Consider the following 22,425-nt stretch of genomic DNA (forward strand, 5'->3'; position numbering starts at 1 on the left):
TCTTTTCATAATTCATTCAATTGTATTTGAGCACTTACTGGGTGCAGAGCACTGTACTAAGCACTTAAAGGTGGTTTTAATTGAAATAACTTGAGTAAAAAATTCATATCAATTGACCCTGCCTGAATTACGAGGTGCATCTATTCAAGTTTTAGGTAGCTTAATAATATGCAGAATGGTGAGCTACTTTTAACATCTCAGGAAACTAGACATCTTCAATCAGATCCATTTCTGTCAGGGTACTTGTAATTCTCTTAAAGCTTGTATGCTTTATTAACATCCTACACTGCCTTCTAGGAAGGAAAGTATTTAATGTTTTAGGAAAAACAAATCAAGCCATCTTGAGACTTCATCCATGCCTTTTATGCTCAATATTTTTTTAATTTTTAAATATTCAGCAAGTGCTTCCTATGTGCCAGTCATACTAAGCACTGGAGTAGATATAAGATTATCAGGTTGGACATAGTCTAAAGAAGACTTTACCCAAGTTCACTTGATTGTTTCTATTTACCTGAGAAATCTTTTGAGGATGAGACTTTAGCGGCGAATAAGATGAAACTAGTCACCAGTATTTTTTTTGGTTGTTATTGCAGCCAAATATAGGTGAAAGGCAGTCAGAAATCCTAGGGGGAACAAGTGGGATAGGATTTGAGAGTGGCTGGTCACTTTTAAAAAGCTAAGTAGTCATGTGTCTTGTTTGTCTTTTGGTTTTTTGAGGGGAAGTCTTTTCAACTCTGCTCAGAAGCTCTCAGATGTTGATGAGCACCTGGAAGTCTAGCCCCCAAATGGCTTCTCTCCCACAGCTGGAAAGAGCACTTTAAAGAGCACTTAAAGACTTTAATTAGCTAATAGGTAGAAATGAATTATTTGAAGCTAGATATATCCTTAGGGAAATACCAACACTGACTCTCTTTGTTTTTATTGTTTCATTACTGCAAGGTTCAGGCAGTAGGTCACATTAATAATAATAATGATGGTATTTGTTAAGCGCTTACTATGTGCCAAGCACTGTTCTAAGCACTGGGGTAGATACAAGGTAATCAGGTTATGCCATGTGGGGCTCACAGTCTTAATCCCCATTTTACAGATGAGATAAGTGAGGCACAGAGAAGTTAAGTAACTTGCCCAAAGACACACAGCAGACATGTGGCAGAGGCAGGATTAGAACCCACCTCCTCTGCCTCCCAAGCCCATGCCATTTCCACTAAGCCACGCTGCTTCTCTAGACATTATCAAGGCATTATTATATATGAGCTTGACCTTCATATTATTTCATCCTGGTTATCTCTAGAATCACTTTATCCATCTATGCTTCTCCCAATAATCCCATAATGACTTCCTGGGGGAGGGAGGTAGGGTGTATTTTTCATACTCCCTTTGTATTAGCCCTCCCAATGCCATCGGTTTAAAATGGATTTGGTTTTAAGGGCTTCATCTAGTGGAATAAAGAGGAGTGAATCTGATCTTCCAAAGCAAATCTATAGTAAACCAGGCTTTGCTAAGCATTCTGCAGGTGCCTAAATCCTTATTTTGTTTGAAAATACTTAAGCTATTACAAGAATTGTGGTGAAGACCATTATTTGTTGAATGGTGCGAATGAGGTAAAAAAATAGCATAAGCACATTTCATTCTATTAGGATATTTTGTTCAATTGACTTGCATTTTTAATTTGCGTGATAATGGGAGAAAACATAATAAATGTTATAATTTCCACATTAACACTTTGGTGTTTGTGCGTTCCAAAATTATGTTCACTTTTCCCCAACAAATGTGGATTTTTGAATCTGAACCCTGGGTGTAGTTTTCCAATTTAAGAATGAAATGACAGTGCTAGGGCACCTCTGGGTTTGTTTAAATGGGACTGATAGTGCAATCACAGAAGCCCTGGAAAAGACAAGTTGAGAGTGAGGGGTGGCAGGGGTGGAGGAAGCATATTATATAATACTGATAATAGAACGAAAGGTGGTTACTATAGACACCAACACATTGAAAGAAGTAAAATATTAGCAATGGATTTGAGGAGGTAAACTGGTAAAGATATAAAATGTCGCTTTGACTTTCTTCCCAGCATTAAATGTATGATTTAATCAAGTAGTATAAGCATCTGAGGAGACAAGTCTTTATGCCACATCTTGAAGCTTAGAGATTAACCAACTGTCGATAGATACATGTAGTTATTGGGCTCACAATAGGTTAATTGAAAAATTGCACATTAACTATCAGGCAGTGCAGGGCAGCTTTGGAGGATGCAAACATTATATAATGCAATGCTCATTAAAGTGAAGAAGAATGCATAAGCAATTTGAGTGGAGACCTCAATAAAAAGACAGTCAAACCCTCTTCCATGAAAAACTGCCAGGAAAGTACATTTTAACAAAATTGTCAGCAAGAGTGTAAAAGTGAAAAACAACTTGAGAAAATGGCATCGGGAAATGTCACTGAAATTTCACTTTGCACAGTAGACCTACTTCTTTTTTCAGTAATAGTGACACATCCATTATAAACCTTTCTAAATGAAATCTAGGAAAAGGTTAATATTCCCTGTTGGTGGACATTTATTCTTAGGAAATACCAAAGGAAAACTTCGCTCATCGCTATTTCTATTTTTTTCCTCCCTCTCATTTTGATAATTAAAGCAACTGAAGATTTACTAAATTCACTAATTAGTAGGCAGAATGACATTTACTAATATAAATCTATGAATAAACCAACTTATTTAAAAACTCGTGATAATCAGATATGTTCCCATGGAAGCATGAAGAACAGAATAAAACCCAGCCTTTAGCTGTCTAGCTAGAGAAAAGCAGATGTGGGCATAGTTGGGAAGGTACGTGTGTGTGTGTGTGCGTGCGCATGTGCGCGCGCGTGCACACACACATGTGGAAGGGAGTGACTGGAGCTGACCGGAATAGAATGTATCTTTCCACCCAAACCCTGTCCTTCCCCCGTCTTTCCCATCACTGTAGACAACACCTCTTTCCTCCTTGTCTCACAATCCCATAATTTTGGCATTATCCTCGACAACACTCTCTCATTCAATCTGTCACCAAATGTTGTCAGATCAACGTTCACAACATTCCTAGACTCTGCCCCTTCATTTCCTTCCAAACTTCCACTACATTGATCGAAGAATTAAAAACTTTCTTGACTTGAAAGCAGCTGCCTCCTTGCTGACCTTCCTGACTCCTGTCTTTCCCCTCTCCAGTCCATACTTCACTCTGCCATTATTGAAGGCACATCTCCTCCATGAGGCCTTCTCTGACTAAGCCCTCATTTCCTTTTTTCCCACTTTTTCCATTTCACTCTGACTTGCTTCCTTTATTCACCTCCCTCCCAGGCCCACAGCACTTAAATACATATCTGTAACTTATTTATTTATACTAATGTCTGTCTCCCCCTCTAGACAGGAAGCTCATGAGCAGGGAATGAGTCTGTTGTTGTAATCTCCCTAGCGTGTAGTACAGTGCTCTGTATACAGTAAGTCCTTAATAAAGAGAAGCAGCATGGTGCAGTGGAAAGAGCACGGGCTTTGGAGTCAGGGCTCATGAGTTCGAATCCCAGCTCTGCCACTTGTCAGCTGTGTGACTGTGGGCAAGTCACTTAACTTCTCTGTGCCTCAGTTCCCTCATCTGTAAAATGGGGATTAAGACTGTGAGCCCCACGTGGGACAGCCTGATTCCCCTGTGTTTACCCCAGCGCTTAGAACAGTGCTCTGCACATAGTAAGCGCTTAACAAACAAATACCAACATTAAATATGATGGACTGACTGACCCAGATCATTTTTTTTCTTAAAAAAATAAAAAAAACTTGTTAAACACACTAAGTACAGAAGTTTTTCTTGATTAATTTACACTGCCCAGTCATGTCAAGCCAACACCCAATATTTGTATACAGGCTTACCCCCGGATCCATTTTCCTATAGGCTGTTCTAATACCGATCCAACTGATAACCTACACTATAGATTGCTGTCCCCTCCACTAGTCCTATGTTATTTCTTCTACTTTCTTGAAATAAAGTTGTCTATACAAGTCAGAATAGATTATAATACAAAAGCTACTGTAGCTCCACTATTGTTCATTCGAATAAAGTAATAATTTGCATTTTAAATGGCAACAAATAATATGATGTGGTAATGAGATTAGGAAGAATGAAGAGCCCCCTGATGAGCATATCTCCATCATGTGCTCTGGAGATGAAATAAGAAAAACTATAAGAAATGTCATTGTAATGGAAGACAACCCAACTAATACCTATTTGTTTAAGGTACCCCACTGAGAAAAATGCATTTTGAAAAAACTACTTCCTAAAGGACATTTGTCAAGCAAAACAAAGTCACTGTCTGTATTGACATAAAAAGAACCCTAGGTTCAAATGTTTTTTCAGTAAAATTATGTACGAGAAAACTGTAATGAGTTATTAAAAGGTAAGTATGTTAGCTCAAGAAGGGCTAAGACTCAGACATAAGACCCACAGTGGATTATTAGAAAAGAATTTCAGGATATTACAAGGTACATTCATAACCATGAAAGCCTCTGTCATAAAGGACAATTGCCACACAGTACTATCAAGCATTCTATCTTACCACTGTCAGAGACAGAATTCCCCCTCTAGACCATAAGCTTCTTGTAGATGGGGATGAATCTACCAACTGTTATATTGTACTCTACCAGAGCTTAGTATAGTGCTCTGCACACAGTAAGTGTTCAATAAATATGATTGAATCCAGGACTGGGTGGAGCATTGGCCTGACACTTTAGCAAAGAACAGTTTCTTTTCTCTCCCAAATGTTTGTAAATTACATATTACATGATGAACATAAAGCTATCTTTAGAGAAACTGCTGGAGAGGAAAGGGTGGATTTTAGCAATGTTGTGAAGGCTGTACCAATAGGATTTAGTGATAGACTGAATATGTTGGTTGAATGAGAGAGAAGATTGAAGATAATGCCAAGGTTATGGGCTTGTGAGATGGGAAGGATGGTGGTGCTGTCTACAATGATGACATCAGGGGGAGGAAAGGGTTTGGGTGGGAAGATAAGGAGTTCTCTTTTGGATGTGTTAAGTCCGAGGTGATGACAGGACATCCAAGTAGAGGTGTCTTGACGGCATGAGGATAGAGACACTATTAGATGGTTTCTGTCCACCTGAAACATCCTTTGATTTGAGATGTGGGAGTCACAGTTTTCTTCTGGAGTCCTTGTACTTAAGGTTTAGCTGTTTTGTTTTGCTTTTTTCCCTCATTTTCACAGTAAGTAGAGTTGCTTAAATTACAACTTTTTTCAATTCAAGTCCCTCACTTTTATCCCCTAAATTCTCTTTGAAAGGTTGGCATGCACTTTTTGTTCATAAAGAGCAATAACCAATTTTTACATATTGAAGTTTTTATGCACAGCTTGGGCAGGGAACAGCATAAAAGGACAGTTAAAAGTCAGTTTCTGCAGCAGAATGGTTAGGCAGTAGAGGGGGGTGATGAGAAAAACCAGAAGAGGAGATAAAGTGGGGAGAGTGACAAGATAATTGAAAGCCTACACTGGGCCCCAGGAAAACAGGGGGTAGCTAGGGTAGTTCTTCATAAGGGACAGTCTGATTTTTACCTTTTGGGTATTGATGTCATTGGGTACTTATGTCCAGTATTTTTATTTTAAATGTTCAGCTTCTCCATTCTTGCCACCAAGTTCCATAGCTTGGTAGCATCCTCTAGACTGTAAGTACGTTACAGGCAGGGAATGTGTCTATTTCATTGTCATATTGTACTCTCCCAAGTGCTTAGTACAGTGCTCTATGCTCAATCAGCTTTCAATAAATATGATTGACTGTGTTCAGCGGGAACTGGGAGGAGAACACAGCAGCTCTGGAGCAAAGGGCCTTCCTGGAGAAATGGTTTCAGTTCTGTGAATGTCTATTAAATATGACATGTGACATTGTTTACATTGCATAATGGCTATAAAGCAGCTATCATGGCATGCATTTGTTACTTTTGGGTGGCCAAAGGGTTGTCTGGTATCACTGATAGGTGTCAGTGATTTTTCCACTCCCCTGCCAAGTGGGTGATATTAACTTCCTTGGGAAGAGGGTTAATCAGCTCTTAGCCTGTCCAACCTCACCTTGGATCCAGTTGGGTTTTTTTAGACCACCTGCTTGGGACTGAGGTGACACAGGCAGAAACCCAACAATTCTTCCTGCAAACAGGACATACCACAGCAGTTTGTAAGCTCCTTATTTATACAGAATATGTTTCTGCTTAGTGTTATACTAAGTGCTTGGGAAAGCACAATGCATTTCTTACCTTGTTAGCTCTCTCCCCTCTGCCTCCCTACCACCACCAAGGGACAGGAACTATATCCAAGTCTCACCTGTGTATTCTCTCCCAGTGCCTAGTACAGTTCTCTGTTCACAATAAGAGCTTAATGAATTCTACTACTATTACTCAATGCGTGCTCAATAATTACAATTACTAGTATGCATTTGAGGGATTTGTTTAGGTTAGTTAATTATCCAGTTATTTCAAAACCCTTCCAAATAAGTCTGGGTGGCATAGTTTCCAAAATCAAAGTATTCTGTTTGAACCAGAAAAAGCAGATGAAACCCATCAGCCATGTGGGAGTTATCCAGTTTATTGCACCTTATGCCACAAACCGATATCTGTCTATCAAAGGTATGTATTGAGGTGTGGATGAATGCAGAGCACTTTCCTAAGCATTTGGGAGATTACAGTAGAGTAGATAGACATGATCCCTTCCTTCAAGAAGCTTAATTACCTACCCATGGGTTTTTTTTTGGGGGGGGGGGCAGGAATTGAGGGGACGGTCAGGCTTCTCCTTATCCAGTTTTTATGCTTAAAAACTGGAGAAATATTGGTGAGTATGGAATAACTTGACTTAGATTGACAAAAGCATTGTGAAGGAACGAGCAGATCGGGCTCTGTCTGGAATCAAGCTGGGCATTTGAGGTAAAAGGAGAGCAAATTAGACTGTTCATCAAACAGGGAAACTGGCTGCTGTGGAAATTGACAGAAAAGCAAAAATACACAGATACCTCTACACTAAGGCTTTCAAGCCTAAGAAATAAAATGGAGAGATTGTTAGGGAGCTAGTGAGAATCTTGCTAAAATTGGCATCTCTTAGCCTTAATATGTGTGTGGGGGGAATAAATTGATTACAGTTCTGATTAGATGTAAAATATTTTAGTAGGCCTGATGATGAAGTTGAACTGAAAGTATAAAATAACAATTGAAAGTTCAAAATGAGTCCCAGCTCTGCCACAGATCTCCTGTGTGATCTTGGGCAATCACTTAATTCAATCATTTTCATCTAATCATATTTATTGAAAACTTACTGTATGCAAGGCACTATACTAAGCCCTTACCTCTCTCTGTCTTTTCTACATCTGTAAGGTGGGTTCACTGCTTAGAACAGGGCTTGACCCATAGTAAGTACTTAGAAAATACCATAATGATTAATGATGAGTCTAATAATGCTTCCTTTCTCTCCCTACCACTTAAGTGATGAGCCCTACATGGGACAATGGTTGTATCTAACCTGATTATTTTGTATCTATATCAATGCTCATCATAATGCTATGGCATGTAATAATTGCTTGATAGTAATAATTATGGTGATAATTTTTTGCCCACAGAGTATATAAATATCAGGATGAAGGCTTTTTGAATAAAGTATTACTTTATGGGATAAGTAATTCTAGAAACCACTAGGAAAAGTTTCTATTCACTTCTAAAAATTAAACACAATATATAACTTGGTGGAAGAGGTGGATATGAGAGCTCGTGCTGTAATTGGACAACTGCTTTTGACATTCTTGTTGGGAAGAAGAATCCCCGACTCTTCCCCCTCTATATAAGAAAAAAAAATAGCCCAAGGACATTAAGCTATTAACCATGATTAGGAAAGAGCTGAAAAGTGGCATAAAGAAGTCACCTACAACAATCCTGGAGGCTGTTTAAAATATAATTTTTGAGACTCAGGGAAAATATGTTCCAGAAACCATTCTATTAAACAGGCACCATCCATGGCTAGCTGGAAAAGGTATCAGCACTTAGAGTAGGTGTAATGTCTTCTTCTTAAAGCAGGAGAATTTGGACAAGAGAGGGAAAACAACAATGCGGATAAAATGGATTATGGGCTGACCTAGGCAGCCATTTCTTATGTTTTTTTGCCTAAGCCTACAAAGTTGTGCTCAGACTTCAGTCACAATAGATACAACAAGCCTCAGTTTCAGTGATTTATAAGAGATATGCAGTTTTATATTCCTGATTTAATATTTCTATTTAATTTTCTTACCAGAATGTAAACTCTCAGTAGAGATCACCTACGGGATTACTTTTTATTGTATGTAGTTGTTCTTTGTATTTGAAGTTGACACTACTGATGGTGAAGTTTAACTCTGGATGAGTACTAAAAGGAACATTTTGAGCTGCTTTTATTGTTATGAGAATTAGCGATTTATATCTCACTGCATCTTAGGATGGTAATTTCATTTAGATAAGGTGTATTTCGATTGAAAAACCCTTATTAATCTTACTTTCCAAAGAAATGGTTTCTCACACCTGGGAGCTTTCATGCTGCTTTGCTGCAGTCTGCCATCTTCCCAGGCTGGTGAGTCTCATGCTGCCTGCTCCTAAAATGTTTTACACAGGCTTTTAGCTTCTATAGAAAGTTGGATCATTAATATTCCTGGATTTTAAGCAGTGAATAGCACATTTCAGATAATGCCAGGCTTAAGATGGGTAAGTTGTTAAGTAAGGTGATATTTTTATAGTGTAGTTTAAGCAGGTGTTCCTGTTCTGGAAGGCAAAATGCTAGAATTGAAGAAATTACAGTATATGAACCTGTCCCCAAGTTCATGTCGCATGATCTGTATAAATTTATTTGTACTTGTGTTCCAGAATGCCTTCTCCTAGCTTTATAAATGACTGCTTGTTGTATCGAGTGCTTGCCTAGGTCCCTGTGATGTGTGCCTTGTGATGGTGTATGTATAATTAGCAGATGGTTTTCAAACTTGAAAGCTTTTCATCAGATAGTCTGTCAAATTCTAGATGAGCGATATATTTTTCATTGAGTCCAAAGTATTTGAGTGCCTACTAATATGTAAAGTTGTACTAGGCACTGAAAAATATTTAAAGTCTCTTCTTTTGAATATCTTTTATCTGAAGTGGTTTTGTGAGTCAAGCAATGCAGATAAAAATCAGGACTTTCAAGGGGTAAATCGGTCTCTGTGGCAGTCTATTATATCTTAGCACTGGCTATTGGAGGAACCCGTTTTTCTTATATAAATTTGAACCATATTCTCTGATTTTGTGGGGAAGTAATCTAGTGGATTGAGTTTGAGGTCTCAGCTTTGCCAGTGGATTGCTATGTGACTCCGAGCAAGAAATCACTTAATCTCTCTATGCCTTAGTTTCCTCAGATGTAAAAAGGGGATAATAATCTATGCCTCTCCCCATCTCACAAGAATATTGTAGGATAGAATGAGATAATTGATGTGAAGGTACTTTGGAAAAGTAAAGATGCTCTCTGCACATTCAAGGTATTATCTTTACAAAATGTCCAGAGACTCCTTATACTGGCAAAAATGTGGAGAAAAGTAAAGATTACTTCAATTCTAGGACTTTTTGATGGCTGAAGTGAGTGATTACTGCTCCTAAGGGGGCAAAAAAAACTTGTTCTTGAAAATCATAATTGTTTTCAAGTATGCTTCGAAACATATGTGTGTGTGTGTGTGTATAGATAAACACAAGAGTAGGAAAATGAATTGATTTTCATTCAATAAATGGTATGTATTGAGAGCTTACTATGTGCAGAGCACTGTACTAAAAGGTTGTTTTGTCTTATGGCATTTGTTAAGCATTCACTATGTTCCAAACACTGTTCTAATCACTGGGGTAGATACAAGTCAATTAGGTTGGACACAGTCCCTGTCACTTATAGGGCTCACAGTCTATGTAGGAGGGAAAAGAGGAGAACTGAGTCACATAGAAGTTAAGTAACTTGCCAAGGTCACACAGCAAACCACTGTCAGAGCTGGGATTAGAACCCAGGTCCTCTGACTCCCAGGACTGTCATGCTCTTTCTTAAGTTTTAGTCCACTTCAAGCACTCTTGAAGTTTAAAAACTTTCACTTCTATTTCTGTCCAAATTATATAACTAGATATTCATAAACCTACCCCATCAGTCCCCGAACTGTTGATTAAGAATTCTGAGATTTTTAGAAGACTGAAATTTGCATGGGTCTTTTTCTTTTTAATCTTGCTGATAGAGACTAAATCACACACACACACACACACACACACACACACACACACACGTGTAATTTGTTCATATATATATATATATGTATATGAACAAAATGTTCCTAAAAATAAGTAGCATTTATCTTTTGGAAGCAGGTTAGATATTTAACCCCACACACATACACATACCATAAATATTCACCTACCTACTGAGTTTAAAATGACACTGTCCCTCTTTAAGCTTACTGACGCTTTCTTTAACCACTCAGTTCACTAAAGTAATAGCCTACTTACATGTGTCCTTCCAACTCAGTTTCCTTTCAAACTGTACCCAAGAAGGAATTTCCAGCATCCAATTTCATTAAACTGCTTTCACATTTTCTTTTGCCCTTGTCTATTTTTTCCTTTAGACTGTAAACTCCCTGTGGGCAGGGAACGTTGTACCAAATCTGTGATATTGTATCCTCCTAAGTATTGTGCTGTCATACAGTAAGCACTCAATAAATCTGATTTCCAGTCCTTGAAATGTGAGCACATGCTAATCCTTTTATTTTAATTTTATGCGAGTAAAAAAAAACCCCATTAAAATGGCAGTGCCTTAATCTATAGTAAAAATCAGGCTTCCTTTGATGTACATTACACAATATTAATCCATGTTAATCTTTATGCACTGTTCCCTCTATCCAGGTTTATATGTGTTTTCATAGCTACTTTGTTCAGAATTTGTTTAGATTGAGAGCCTCATGGGTGAGCTTTAGTCATTGGAGAAGGAGGTTTATCCGGGAAAATAAGGGATCCAAAGACTTGAAAGAATATCCCTGTAGTTTCAGTTGTTGAATTAGTTTGAGTCTATAGAACACCTGTACAGCCTTACCCATCCCTCCGTGGAACGGAAGGGATTGTGTGACTCAAAAGCTGAACAAATATGGGCATCTTTCTGGAAAAGCACAGAATGATGACAAAATATGATCCACCTCTACATATGTGACAATGGACACACCAGTGACTTTTTCAACAAAAATCAATTCTGGAATGGTTGACTAAATGTTTGAACTTAGCTGTGAGAGAATCCTTTCGTCTGCTCCCTCCATACAGCATTTGTGTATTTATGCACATATCTATAATTCTATTTATTTTAACGCTGGTTTTACTTGTTCTGTTGTATGTGTGTGTGTGTGCGCATGTATATGTATAATTCTATTTATATTGGTGCTGTTGATTCCAGTTTACTTGTTTTGATGTCTGTCTCGCTGCTTCTAGACTTCGAGCCTGTTGTGGACAGGGATTGTCTCTGCTGCTGAATTGTACTTTCCAAGAACTTAGCACAGTGCTCTGCACACAGTAAGAGTTCAATAGATACAATTAAATGAAGTCGGGCTAAGTTTCCCCATAATGCTGGAACTAAAACCAGAGCTCAAGAATTATGAACAATCGTCTAGTATAACCCAGGCAAAACAGCTCTTTATGAAATCTCCCTCGTTATCTTTTCCTGGTCTAGTTCATGGGTCTTCTGAGCCTATACCTCTTTAATTGACTTGTTTAGCATCTTGTGTGTGATTATTGCTTCCTGCCTCTCACCCCCACCCCAACTTCTAGCAAATAAATATTATTCCAGTGCATTGATAAAGGAGTGGGGGAACCCTGCTCTTCACCCTAATTACTCAATATAAGATTTGCTTTAAATGCTTTTGTTTTCTTCCTGGCTGGGAAAATAAAGTGATCCTCTTCATTGCTGATATGTGGCTCTATTCACAGTAAAAGTTACTTATTATTTTGAATTGAGACTGAAGAAGTATTTCCCCTTTTTAATGGGCAAAATACTAAGGGCAATTTTTGTGATTGTGAAACAGGACAGATAGTGTTTAAGCTCTAGTAACTCACTATTTTACAAACAATGATAAAGCCATGGGAGAAAATATGCTTTAAATGAGAAGTATTAGTATCAATTTCTAGAACTCAGGTTAAAAAAAGGCAAGACAAATGGGTAAAAACCGATAGCCAAAAATCACCGTAGGAATTTGAAATCTCTAATTTCAATCTCTAATGCCCAAAGAAGAAGCATGGCCTAGTCGAAAGAGCACAGGACTAGGAGTCAAGAAGCCTGATTTCTAGTCCCTGCTCCTTTACTTGCATGCTGTGTGACCTTGGGCAAATCACTTAGCCTTTTTGTACCTCCATTTCCTCATCTGTATAATGAGGATAAAATACCTGTTTTCCTTCCCTCTTAAATTGTAAGCCTGCTGTGGGACTGTCAGAAATGACTATCTTGGGCTATCATGCTTATTGGCACAGAGTAATGTTTAGTAAATATGATCGTTATAGTTTTTGCCAGAAGGTTACTTAGTTAAGTATTCATTCATTCAATAGTATTTATTGAGCACTTACTATGTGCAGAGCACTGTACTAAGCGCTTGGAATGTACAAACTGGTAACAGATAGAGACAGTCCCTGCCCTTTGACGGGCTTACAGTCTAATCGGGGGAGCCAGACAGACAAGAACAATGGCAATAAATAGAATCAAGGGGAAGAACATCTCATTAAAATAATAGCAAATAAATAGAATCAGGGTGATGTACATCTCATTAACAAAATAAATAGGGTGATAAAGATATATACACTTGAGCGGATGAGTACAGTGCGGAGGGGATGGGACGGGAAAGGGGGAGGGGCAGAGGGAAAGTGGGGAGAAGAGGGTTTAGCTGCAGAGAGGTGAAGGGGAGTAGAGGAGCAGAGGGAAAAGGAGAGCTCAGTCTGGGAAGGCCTCTTGGAGGAGGTGAGCTTTAAGTAGGGTTTTGAAGAGGGGAAGAGAATTAGTTTGGCAGAGGTGAGGAGGGAGGGCATTCCAGGACCGTAGGAGGATGTGGCCCAGGGGCCGACGGTGGGATAAGCGAGACCAAGGGACGGTGAGGAGGTGGGCGGCAGAGGAGCGGAGTGTGCGGGGTGGGCAGTAGAACGAGAGAAGGGAGGAGAGGTAGGAAGGGGCAAGGTGATGGAGAGCTTTGAAGCCTAGAGTGAGAAGTTTCTGTTTTGTGCAGAGGTCGATAGGCAACCACTGGAGGTTTTTAAGAAGGGGAGTGACATGCCCAGAGCGTTTCTGCAGGAAGATGAACCGGGCAGCGGAGTGAAAAGTAGACTGGAGCAGGGAGAGACAGGAGGAAGGGAGATCAGAGAGAAGGCTGACACAGTAGTCTAGCCGGGATATTCCGAGAGCTTGTAGCAGTAAGGTAGCCGTTTGGGTGGAGAGGAAAGGGCGGATCTTGGCGATATTATAAAGGTGAGACTGGCAGGCTTTGGTAACGGATCGGATGTGTGGGGTGAACGAGAGAGCTGAGTCAAAGATGACACCAAGGTTGCGGGCCTGAGAGACGGGAAGGATGGTCGTACCATCCACGGTGATAGGGAAGTCAGGGAGAGGACTGGGCTTGGGAGGGAAGATGAGGAGCTCAGTTTTGGTCATGTTGAATTTTAGGTGGAAGTATGTGGAAGTCTCTGTTTGTGGTGAAGTCCAAGGCAGAATTATTTGTTAGAGAAGACCCAAATGGGCATTATAGTGGATTTCTCAGTCTATAAAATCATATGAATTGTTATGAAGACAAGAGGGGGAAAAAAAGGATATCTTTTTCTTACACTGGACAAGGATTTTTCATTTCTTCTTTGAACTCTGTAAATTCTCTCATTGTATAAATTGTTCTCTATTTCAGACTTGGACTACAATACTTCACCATGTCATTGAGATTTGGACAACATCTCATCAAGCCCTCTGTGGTGTTTTTGAAAACCGAATTTTCGTTTGCTCTGGTGAACAGGAAACCTGTCGTCCCAGGACGTATCCTTCACTAAACCAAAGTTCGAAACAGCAAATAAACCAAAGCATCACACTGTAGGCCACTGATGTTCATCAAAAAAAAAGTAAGAGCAGCTTTGTTCTCTGGAAACTCTAGGTAAGATGTTACTCATTTATTTGGGAGCCAGTCATTGGAACATAATGTGCTCAATTGATGTTGCAGAACTTTGGAAAATAGTTGCTTAGCAACTCTGACCTTAGAGGTGAGATTTCTACTGACCTTTTCACGATAGAAGATGTATAAACAAACAGGTGCTTCTAAAACCAATATCTATAAATAGCCTATTGTGTTGGAATAAGGACTCTTTCATGATGAATATCTTCACAAAATTATAGGATTGAAGATATGTTTTGCATTTGAAAAAATCAAATCTCTATTCCTTGTAAAATGGCAATTGAAATATTGGTTGATGGTCTTAGAGCTGGATATTTCATAAATACACCAAATAACTGAAAATACTGGTGTAAAAAAAACACAAAACCCACATTGATGGACCATAAATTAAAAATAGCTTTCTTTTTGAAACCAGAAGGAAAGTTTTGGAAAAAAGGTCAGTAATTAAATCACTATTATTGGAAATCTCCAAATCTTGTGACATTGGTATAGTTTTTCTTGGAGTTCTCTGAAGATGAATATGTTGCACTTAGCTCTGCCAGTTTCAGCAGGAGAGCTGCTTTCTTTTTATTGGTTTTGCAAGGAGTTGGCAAGTGCAATTGTGTTTATGCTGTTGAGAAAACAAAACGACTGAGCAATTTTGTGAGAATGAATGGTATTTTAACCCTCTCTAATTTCCTCAACTCTTCTCCCAATTAGACTATGTGATACGCAATTAAAAGCAAGGGATTTCTGTGATGTTTTTCAAATAATTATAGTTGTAACTAATGAATCAGATGATAAGTGTTGTGTCAATATCATGTGTCTCACTTGGGGTAACCTGTAAGATAGTATGAAATAGGTCTTCACCCATAATATTTTAGGACTTTAGCTGAATTTTTAATTGGGCAAGATTGTTCCACCAAAAAGGGGGCATGTTGTTCTCCTAGTGCACTAAGGAATCCTTAAAGCAGGCCAATGATGTTTCATGGACAGATCTTATTGTCTATGAACAGAAACTTCACATTGCTATGGAAAAGATTTGTCCTAAATGCTTCATGGAGAGTGTATCCATCTGTTTACCTATTCTCTTTACTTGTTGAGTCTGTTATTCATTTGTCCTGGAATTTGGGGCATATTTTGAAGTAGGCAAGGGACTAGCTATGTAGGGTTTATCATGGTATTCCCACCTGCTTGCCCACAAGTTGGGGAAGAAATAGAGAAGATATTGTTCAAGATGAGGAAAAGCGGTGCTCAAGGGGAGGGAGGAAATTGTTGCTTGTTTCATGATCTCTTCCCTCACAGTAACTTTTAACCTTGAATTTGTAGAGTGTGTCTATTTTCCAAGCAATTTCACATTAATTACTTCTTTTTGTCTTCCCAACATCCCTGTGAGGTAAGGTTGCTGCTGGTCATTACTGCCTAGAGAGACATTGGTGGCTAGGAAAAATGGAGGGGGGAAGAGGAGGGGGTATGTTGGAGGATGAGTTGTCTCATGAGTGCAAAAGTGTCCTGGAACATCTGGCATGTACCTAATCAATCACTCAATCAATCATATTTATTGAGTGCTTACTGTGTGCAGAGTACTGAACAAAGCATTTGGGAGAGTGCAATACTGCTGAGTTGGTAGACACATATCCTGCCCACAATGAGTTCACAGTCTAGAGGGGGAGACAGACTTTTTTTAATGGTATTTGTTATTACTATGTGCCAGGTACTGTACTAAGTCTGGGGCAGATACAAAATAATCAGGTTAGACACAGATTAGACTTTAATATATATAAAAAATTATGAATATGTGCCTAAATGCTGTGGGACTGAGGGTGGGATGAATAAAGGATGAAATCCAAGTGTAAGGGCAACACAGAATGGAGTTGGGAGAAGAGGAAATTAGGGCTTCGTTGGGGAGGGCCTCTTGGAGGAGATGTGCTTTGAAAGAGTCTTTGAAGCAGGGAAGAGTGACCATCTACCATCTGTCAGATATGAAGTGGGAAGGGGTTCTATGCTGGAGTCAGAATGTGGGTGAAGTTTCCACAGTGAGATAGAAGAATCGAGGTACAGTGAGTAGGTTGGCATTAGAGGAGTGAAGTATGTAGGCTGGGTTGTAGTGGGAAATCAAAGAGGTAAGGTAGGAGGAGGCAAGGTGATTGAGTGCTTTAAAACCAATGGTAAGGAGCTTCTTTTTGATGCAGAGGTAGATGGGCAACCACTGGAGGTTCTGGAGGAGTGGGGAGACATTGGCTGAACATTTATGAAGAGAAATGATCCGTGCAGCAGAGTCAAGTGTGGACTAGAATGGGAAGAGACAAGAGGCAGGAAGGTCAGGCTGATCCAGTAGTCAAGGTAAGCCTGGTGTAGGTAGGGATTGTCTCTCTTTATTGCTGATTTGTACTTTCCAAGTGCTTGGTACAGTGCTCTGCACACAGTAAGCATACAATTGAATGAATGAATGATAGGATAAGTGGTTGGATCAGTGGGGTAGCAATTTGGATGGAGAGGGAAGTGTGAATTTTAGCAATGTTTTGAAGGTTGAACTGACAGGATTTGGTGGCAGATTGAATATGTGGGTTGAATGAGAGACATGAGTCGAGGATAATGCCAAGGTTGGAGGCTTGTGAGGTAGGGAGGATGGTAGTGCCATGAACAGTGATAGGAAAGTCCCTTTTCATACTAGCCCAGCCTGTATTAAATGACTTGAGCACCCCTTCCATTTTTCTTCCTCCTTTGTGATTAACCTGCTGCTGATCTATTAATGGATGGCTTGAGGTGGTTTTGTATTCATATATATTCTGCTACTTCCATTTCTGGGTAGTTGGACTTGTCATATATTCCCAATAAAGGAAAGCAAGGAGCATGCCATCTCCTTCCTTTGTAACTGCCGATAGTGCATTTTTCGGTGCCCTGCATGTAAATCCTGTCTAATTGACTTTGGTAGCATGAGCCAGAGGTGTCATTGTAAAATAGACAGTCCAGGAAAGTCCTTTTTAAAGTTGGTTCTAGGTTTTTGGATTTCTTGGTGGGGGCATTCTGATTTTCTCCTCCTCTGAAATAGATTCAGGTCCCATGAGCTAGTCAGGTAATTCAGGACAGTGAGTTCATGGATAATTAGACAGAGTCAACACCATTATACAGAAGCTAGGGCCTCAGTGGATCAAGGTTTGGATTGGGAACAGATCAATCAATTCATCATATATATATATTGGGAGCTTACTTTCTACAGAGCACTCTACTAAGGTCTTGGGAAAGTACAATATAGTAGTATTGTAGAGAACTAGAGAAGCAGCGTGGTGCAGTGGAAAGAGCACGGGCTTGGGAGTCAGATGTCATGAGTTCGAATCCTGGTTCTGCCACTTGTCAGCTATGTGACTGTGGGCAAGTCACTTAACTTCTCTGTGCCTCAGTTACCTCATCTGTAAAATGGGGATTAACTGTGAGCCTCACGTGGGACAACCTGATTCCCCTGTATCTACCCCAGTGCTTAGAACAGTGCTTGGCACCTAGTAAGCGCTTAACAAATACCAACATTATTATTATTATTATTATTAATGAGGGAATGTACTAACTTTGAGACTAGACACACCCTGTAAAGGGCACTAAAGAAAGCTACTCAGGATTGATTGTTCTATTCTGAAAGCAATCTCTAATAAGATCTCCACCCTTTCTGGCCAGTATGATCACACCTTTTCAATCTTTTTTTTTTTAATATATCTAACAAGTAGGACAATATCTGTTCAATGAACAGAAGGTATTCTGATATTCAAATTTGTGTTCTCTTTAAGATGTTTGACATTACGGTGAATAGCCTTTAACATTTCAAATTTACAATGGTATGTCATATGTGATGTCAACTTTACAAAGCTGTTAATATTATTTTTATGTAACATATTATAATTGTATTTGCATACTGCATGTGTGTGTGTCTGTTCCTCCATGTATTATTCCCTGTGTGTCTGTGTGTTTCCCATGGTATATTTATATCAGTACACTACATTCCACTGGCCCACAGGTGTGTCTTGACACTGTCCTGTTCCTCCACACCCTCCTACCTCTTTTTTTTTTACCCCCTTTCTATTTCTCCATGATTTTGTATACTGAGCAGGATGGGGGCTTCAATCATAGCAGCTTTTAAGAAGAGGTTCTTGGTTTCCCCATCCTCCATATCCCCAGGGCCTTGATAGTGAGATTACTGGTGTCTTGATACAGTGGCTTCTGCTAATTTTTTTTTTGGGGGGTCCTTTTTGAAATTGGCGATGAGGTTATGTGCACAGTTTCCTTTAGTATTTAAGGTTGTAAGGAGTAATTCCATAGAGGGAAAGTATTTAAAGATGACATAGGTTTTTGCATACAACTTAACTGACATAGAAGCTTCATGGTTTGCCCCTCAATAAGGGACTTTAGTTTTGTTTGTTTTTTCATATAGTTTTTACCACTCATCTTAAGAGTAGTTCTCAAGACACCCTGATTGCATTTGCAGGCGTTTGTTATTCATAAAATTACCACTTTGGTAAGCCTATATATACATCTTATTCATTAGCAATTCAAGATACAGAGTTAAGTGGGTTCAGAATTTCATATGGCATATCAGTGGGGGAAATCAGGCAAAACACATCTTGGAAGACCCCCTTTATACCACATTGCCTTTTCTTGATATCCTTTTGTGCTTCAGTTTGAGGTGATAGCTTATAATTTAGTTTTGCAGTATATTTATGATAGTTTAAACAGCACAAGTACATTATTAAATATATAATATAGCATTTCTTTTTATCTAGTGAATACTAGGAAAAGACAATTCCACACCTACATTTCTATCTTAAGTGAAGTAAACAAATGAAAAAAATATTATTGTGTTTAGAAAGAATATATAAAAAAGAACAAATTACAGTTTCATGACTTTACTATGCAGCATTCATCTGAAGATTTGGTAATAAAGATGCATTTCCTTTCTCTTAAATGCATTTAATCTCTGGTTTGATCACATATTCGTGTCATTAACTTTCATTTTGTGTTTTGTTTTTGCTAACAAAATATTGATACAAATGCATTCCGGAGTCAAAATATTTGATTTTAAAGGCCATCAGACTTTAATGGGCATATAGCCAAATTGGAACCCCCTTTCTAAAGACATTTGGGGTGGGAGTTTGTGAGTTAACAAGTATAAATAATATCCTGGGCTTTAGGAGCAATGGATTTGGAAAAGAAATATGCTTGTACTAGGTGAGGGTTAAATAAAGTCTTCATCAGGGAAACAGAAAATTTAATTTTCCTTGAAAATTTTGAAATTTGCTATATGAATTAGAGAAAAAAGACTTTATGTAAATGCAGAGGTGTTGAAATAAAACATTGACTGCCTGTGGTTCCTAAGTAATCACTGTCTAAATATTGTCCAGCTCCAGTCTGTTTGAATTACCCACTGAGTCTGTGGGAGTCTGAGCTGGCTTTTTAGGGAAGATGGTAGCTGTTTCTATACCTACTTTCATTCATTCATTCATTCAATAATATTTATTGAGCGCTTACTATGTGCAGAGCACTGTACTAAGCGCTTGGAATGAACAAGTCGGCAACAGATACAGTCCCTCCCGTTTGACGGGCTTACAGTCTAATCGGGGGAGACAGACAGACAACAACAATGGCAATAGAGTCAAGGGGAAGAACATCTCGTAAAAACAATGGCAACTAAATAGAATCAAGGCGATGTACATTTCATTAACAAAATAAATAGGGTAATGAAAATATATACAGTTGAGCGGACGAGTACAGTGCTGAGGGGATGGGAAGGGAGGGGGGAGGAGCAGAGGGAATGGGGGAAAAGAGGGTTAAGCTGCGGAGAGGTGAAGGGGGGCGATAGAGGGAGTAGAGGGAGAAGGGGAGCTCATCTGGGAAGGCCTCTTGGAGGAGGTGAGTTTTAAGAAGGCTTTTGAAGAGGGGAAGAGAATCAGTTTGGCGGAGGTGAGGAGGGAGGGCATTCCAGGACTGCGGGAGGACGTGGCCCAGGGGTCGACGGCGGGATAGGCTAGACCGAGGTGAGGAGGTGGGCGGCGGAGGAGCGGAGCGTGCGGGGTGGGCAGTAGAAAGAGAGAAGGGAGGAGAGTTAGGAAGGGGCAAGGTGATGGAGAGCCTTGAAGCCTAGAGTGAGGAGTTTTTGTTTGGAGCGGAGGTTGATAGGCAACCACTGGAGGTGTTTAAGAAGGGGAGTGACATGCCCAGATAGTTTCTGCAGGAAGATGAGCCGGGCAGCAGAGTGAAGAATAGACTGGAGCGGGGCGAGAGAGGAGGAAGGGAGGTCGGAGAGAAGGCTGACACAGTAGTCTAGCCGGGATACTGAAAGGTGAGTGGCCTTACAACATCTATTTAACCCATGAACTTGTCAGTTCTTTGAGCCAGTTGAGGGCACCATTCAGGTTCTAACCAAACTGAAGGGAAGGAAGTGTTTTACACCAACTAAGAGGTTTTTAAGACTTAATAGCCTGTAAGAAGTGTCTGTGGCTGCTTAAAATCACTAGGCAAGTAACGTAATGAAAGAGAAGCTTATGTTGACTGTGTATTTGGTTTTTGTATTCCTTGTTTTAAAGCCAGCTAAATTGTTCTAGGCTTGAAAGGTGATTGGAATTTTAATAGCAAGGGCATTCTCTCCTGGATGCTGGATCTCTGTACCCTGAGAATTGGTAATTGAAGTTGTATATAGCTTTCATAAAGTGTAAATTTTATCTACAAATACAGCAGGCTGAAACAGGATGGACATTTCAAGCAAATGAATAAGTGGAAGGGAAGATTCAACCTAAACGGTCCCTTTCATTTTCCCTCAGTGTGAAATTTGTGCCGACTTGTGCTCACCGTTTAGAATGTGAGCCCGTCACTAGGCAGGGATTGTCTTTATCTGTTGCCGAATTGTACATTCCAAGTGCTTAGTACAGTGCTCTGCACATAGCATTCAATAAATACTATTGAATTTGTTCAGGATAAAATATAGAAGTTTTTGACAATGTTACTTTGGGTGGTTACTAAATAGAATTAAGATTTGTTGCATTGTGTATTTTACCCAGAAATCCTAATGCAATTTATAAGCACCTAATTGATGATTTTTCACAGCAGTGGGTGATTTTTGTGTTTATTTATTTTTTTTAGAATCCTCAAGTCTGAGGTTAAATGTACAAAGCCACCTAAATAGATCTCTATAGAACAAATCCACTGGGCAAGTGGTTGGTTTTTTTTTAAATACATCCTGCATTCTGCAACATCTTAGTGGCCCTCCCTAATCACCTCTGATATCAAATCTATCTAACATTAACTAGTTTAAGTTAATATTCAATATTTGAGAACCAGCATGGGCCTAGTTGTCAGAAGACCTGGATTCTAATCCCAGCTCTGCTATTTCTGCTGTGTGACCTTGGATAAGTCACTAAACTTCTCTGGGCTTTGGTTATCTCATCTATAAAATGGGGATTGACTGTGGACGGGCTCTGTCTCATCCCTCCCTACCCAACAAAAGACCTCTGGGCCCCAGCTCCAGAGGCTGCACCAAAATACAATAAATCAATCAATTGTATTTATTGAGCACTTACTCTGTGCAGAACACTATACTAAGCATTTGAGAAAGTACAATGTAACAGAATTGGTAGACACTTTCTCTGCCCACAATGAGCTTACAGTCTAAAAGAGAAAACAGAGATTAATATGAATGTTAATTATGGATATGCACATAAGTGCTGTGGAGCTTAGAGAGAGGTGAATAAAGGGTGAAATTCCAAGTGCAAGAGTGACCCAAAGGGAGTGGATAAGAGGAAATGAGGGCTTAGTTGGGGAAGACATCTTGGAGTGGTGCTTTTAAATGTGCTTCCCTACATCACTGCCGCTGCTTTGGCTGGTGGAGCTGTAATGACATTGTGTCAGGAGCAGCATGGCCTAGTGGCAAGAGCATGAGCTTGGGAGCTAGAAGTCGTGGGTTCTAATCCCGTTTTGCCACTTGTCTGCTGTGTGACCTTGGGCAACTCACATAACTTCTCTGTGCCTCAGTTACCTCATCTGTAAAATGGGGCTTGAGACTGTGAGCCCCACATGAGACAATCTGATTACCTTATATTTACTCCAGTGCTTGGCACTTGGTAAGCGCTTAACAAATGCCATAATGATTATTGTTATGTGAGTGTTGGGGAATGTCCTCACTAGACAATGCAGCCCACGCCCCCAACATCTCAATGCAGCCCTGCCCAAGAGCCTATATCTCAACATTTGCTATCAGGGTT

At 39.5% G+C, this 22,425-nt stretch overlaps 1 protein-coding gene across 4 annotated transcripts in view; it reads left to right on the plus strand.

Moving 5' to 3' along the window:
- FHIT (fragile histidine triad diadenosine triphosphatase) overlaps nt 1-22,425 on the plus strand; it is a 1,434,147-nt gene that overhangs the window by 534,213 nt on the left and 877,509 nt on the right. For all 4 annotated transcript variants that reach the window (XM_039910140.1, XM_039910143.1, XM_039910141.1 and 1 more), the window contains one exon: nt 13,949-14,073. In XM_039910140.1, the coding sequence (XP_039766074.1) occupies nt 13,971-14,073 (103 nt within the window). In that variant the 5' untranslated portion in view covers nt 13,949-13,970. The remainder of the gene's footprint in view (nt 1-13,948; nt 14,074-22,425) is intronic.

This window comes from Ornithorhynchus anatinus, chromosome X1, assembly GCF_004115215.2.
Source record: "Ornithorhynchus anatinus isolate Pmale09 chromosome X1, mOrnAna1.pri.v4, whole genome shotgun sequence".
Lineage (NCBI taxonomy): Eukaryota > Metazoa > Chordata > Mammalia > Monotremata > Ornithorhynchidae > Ornithorhynchus > Ornithorhynchus anatinus.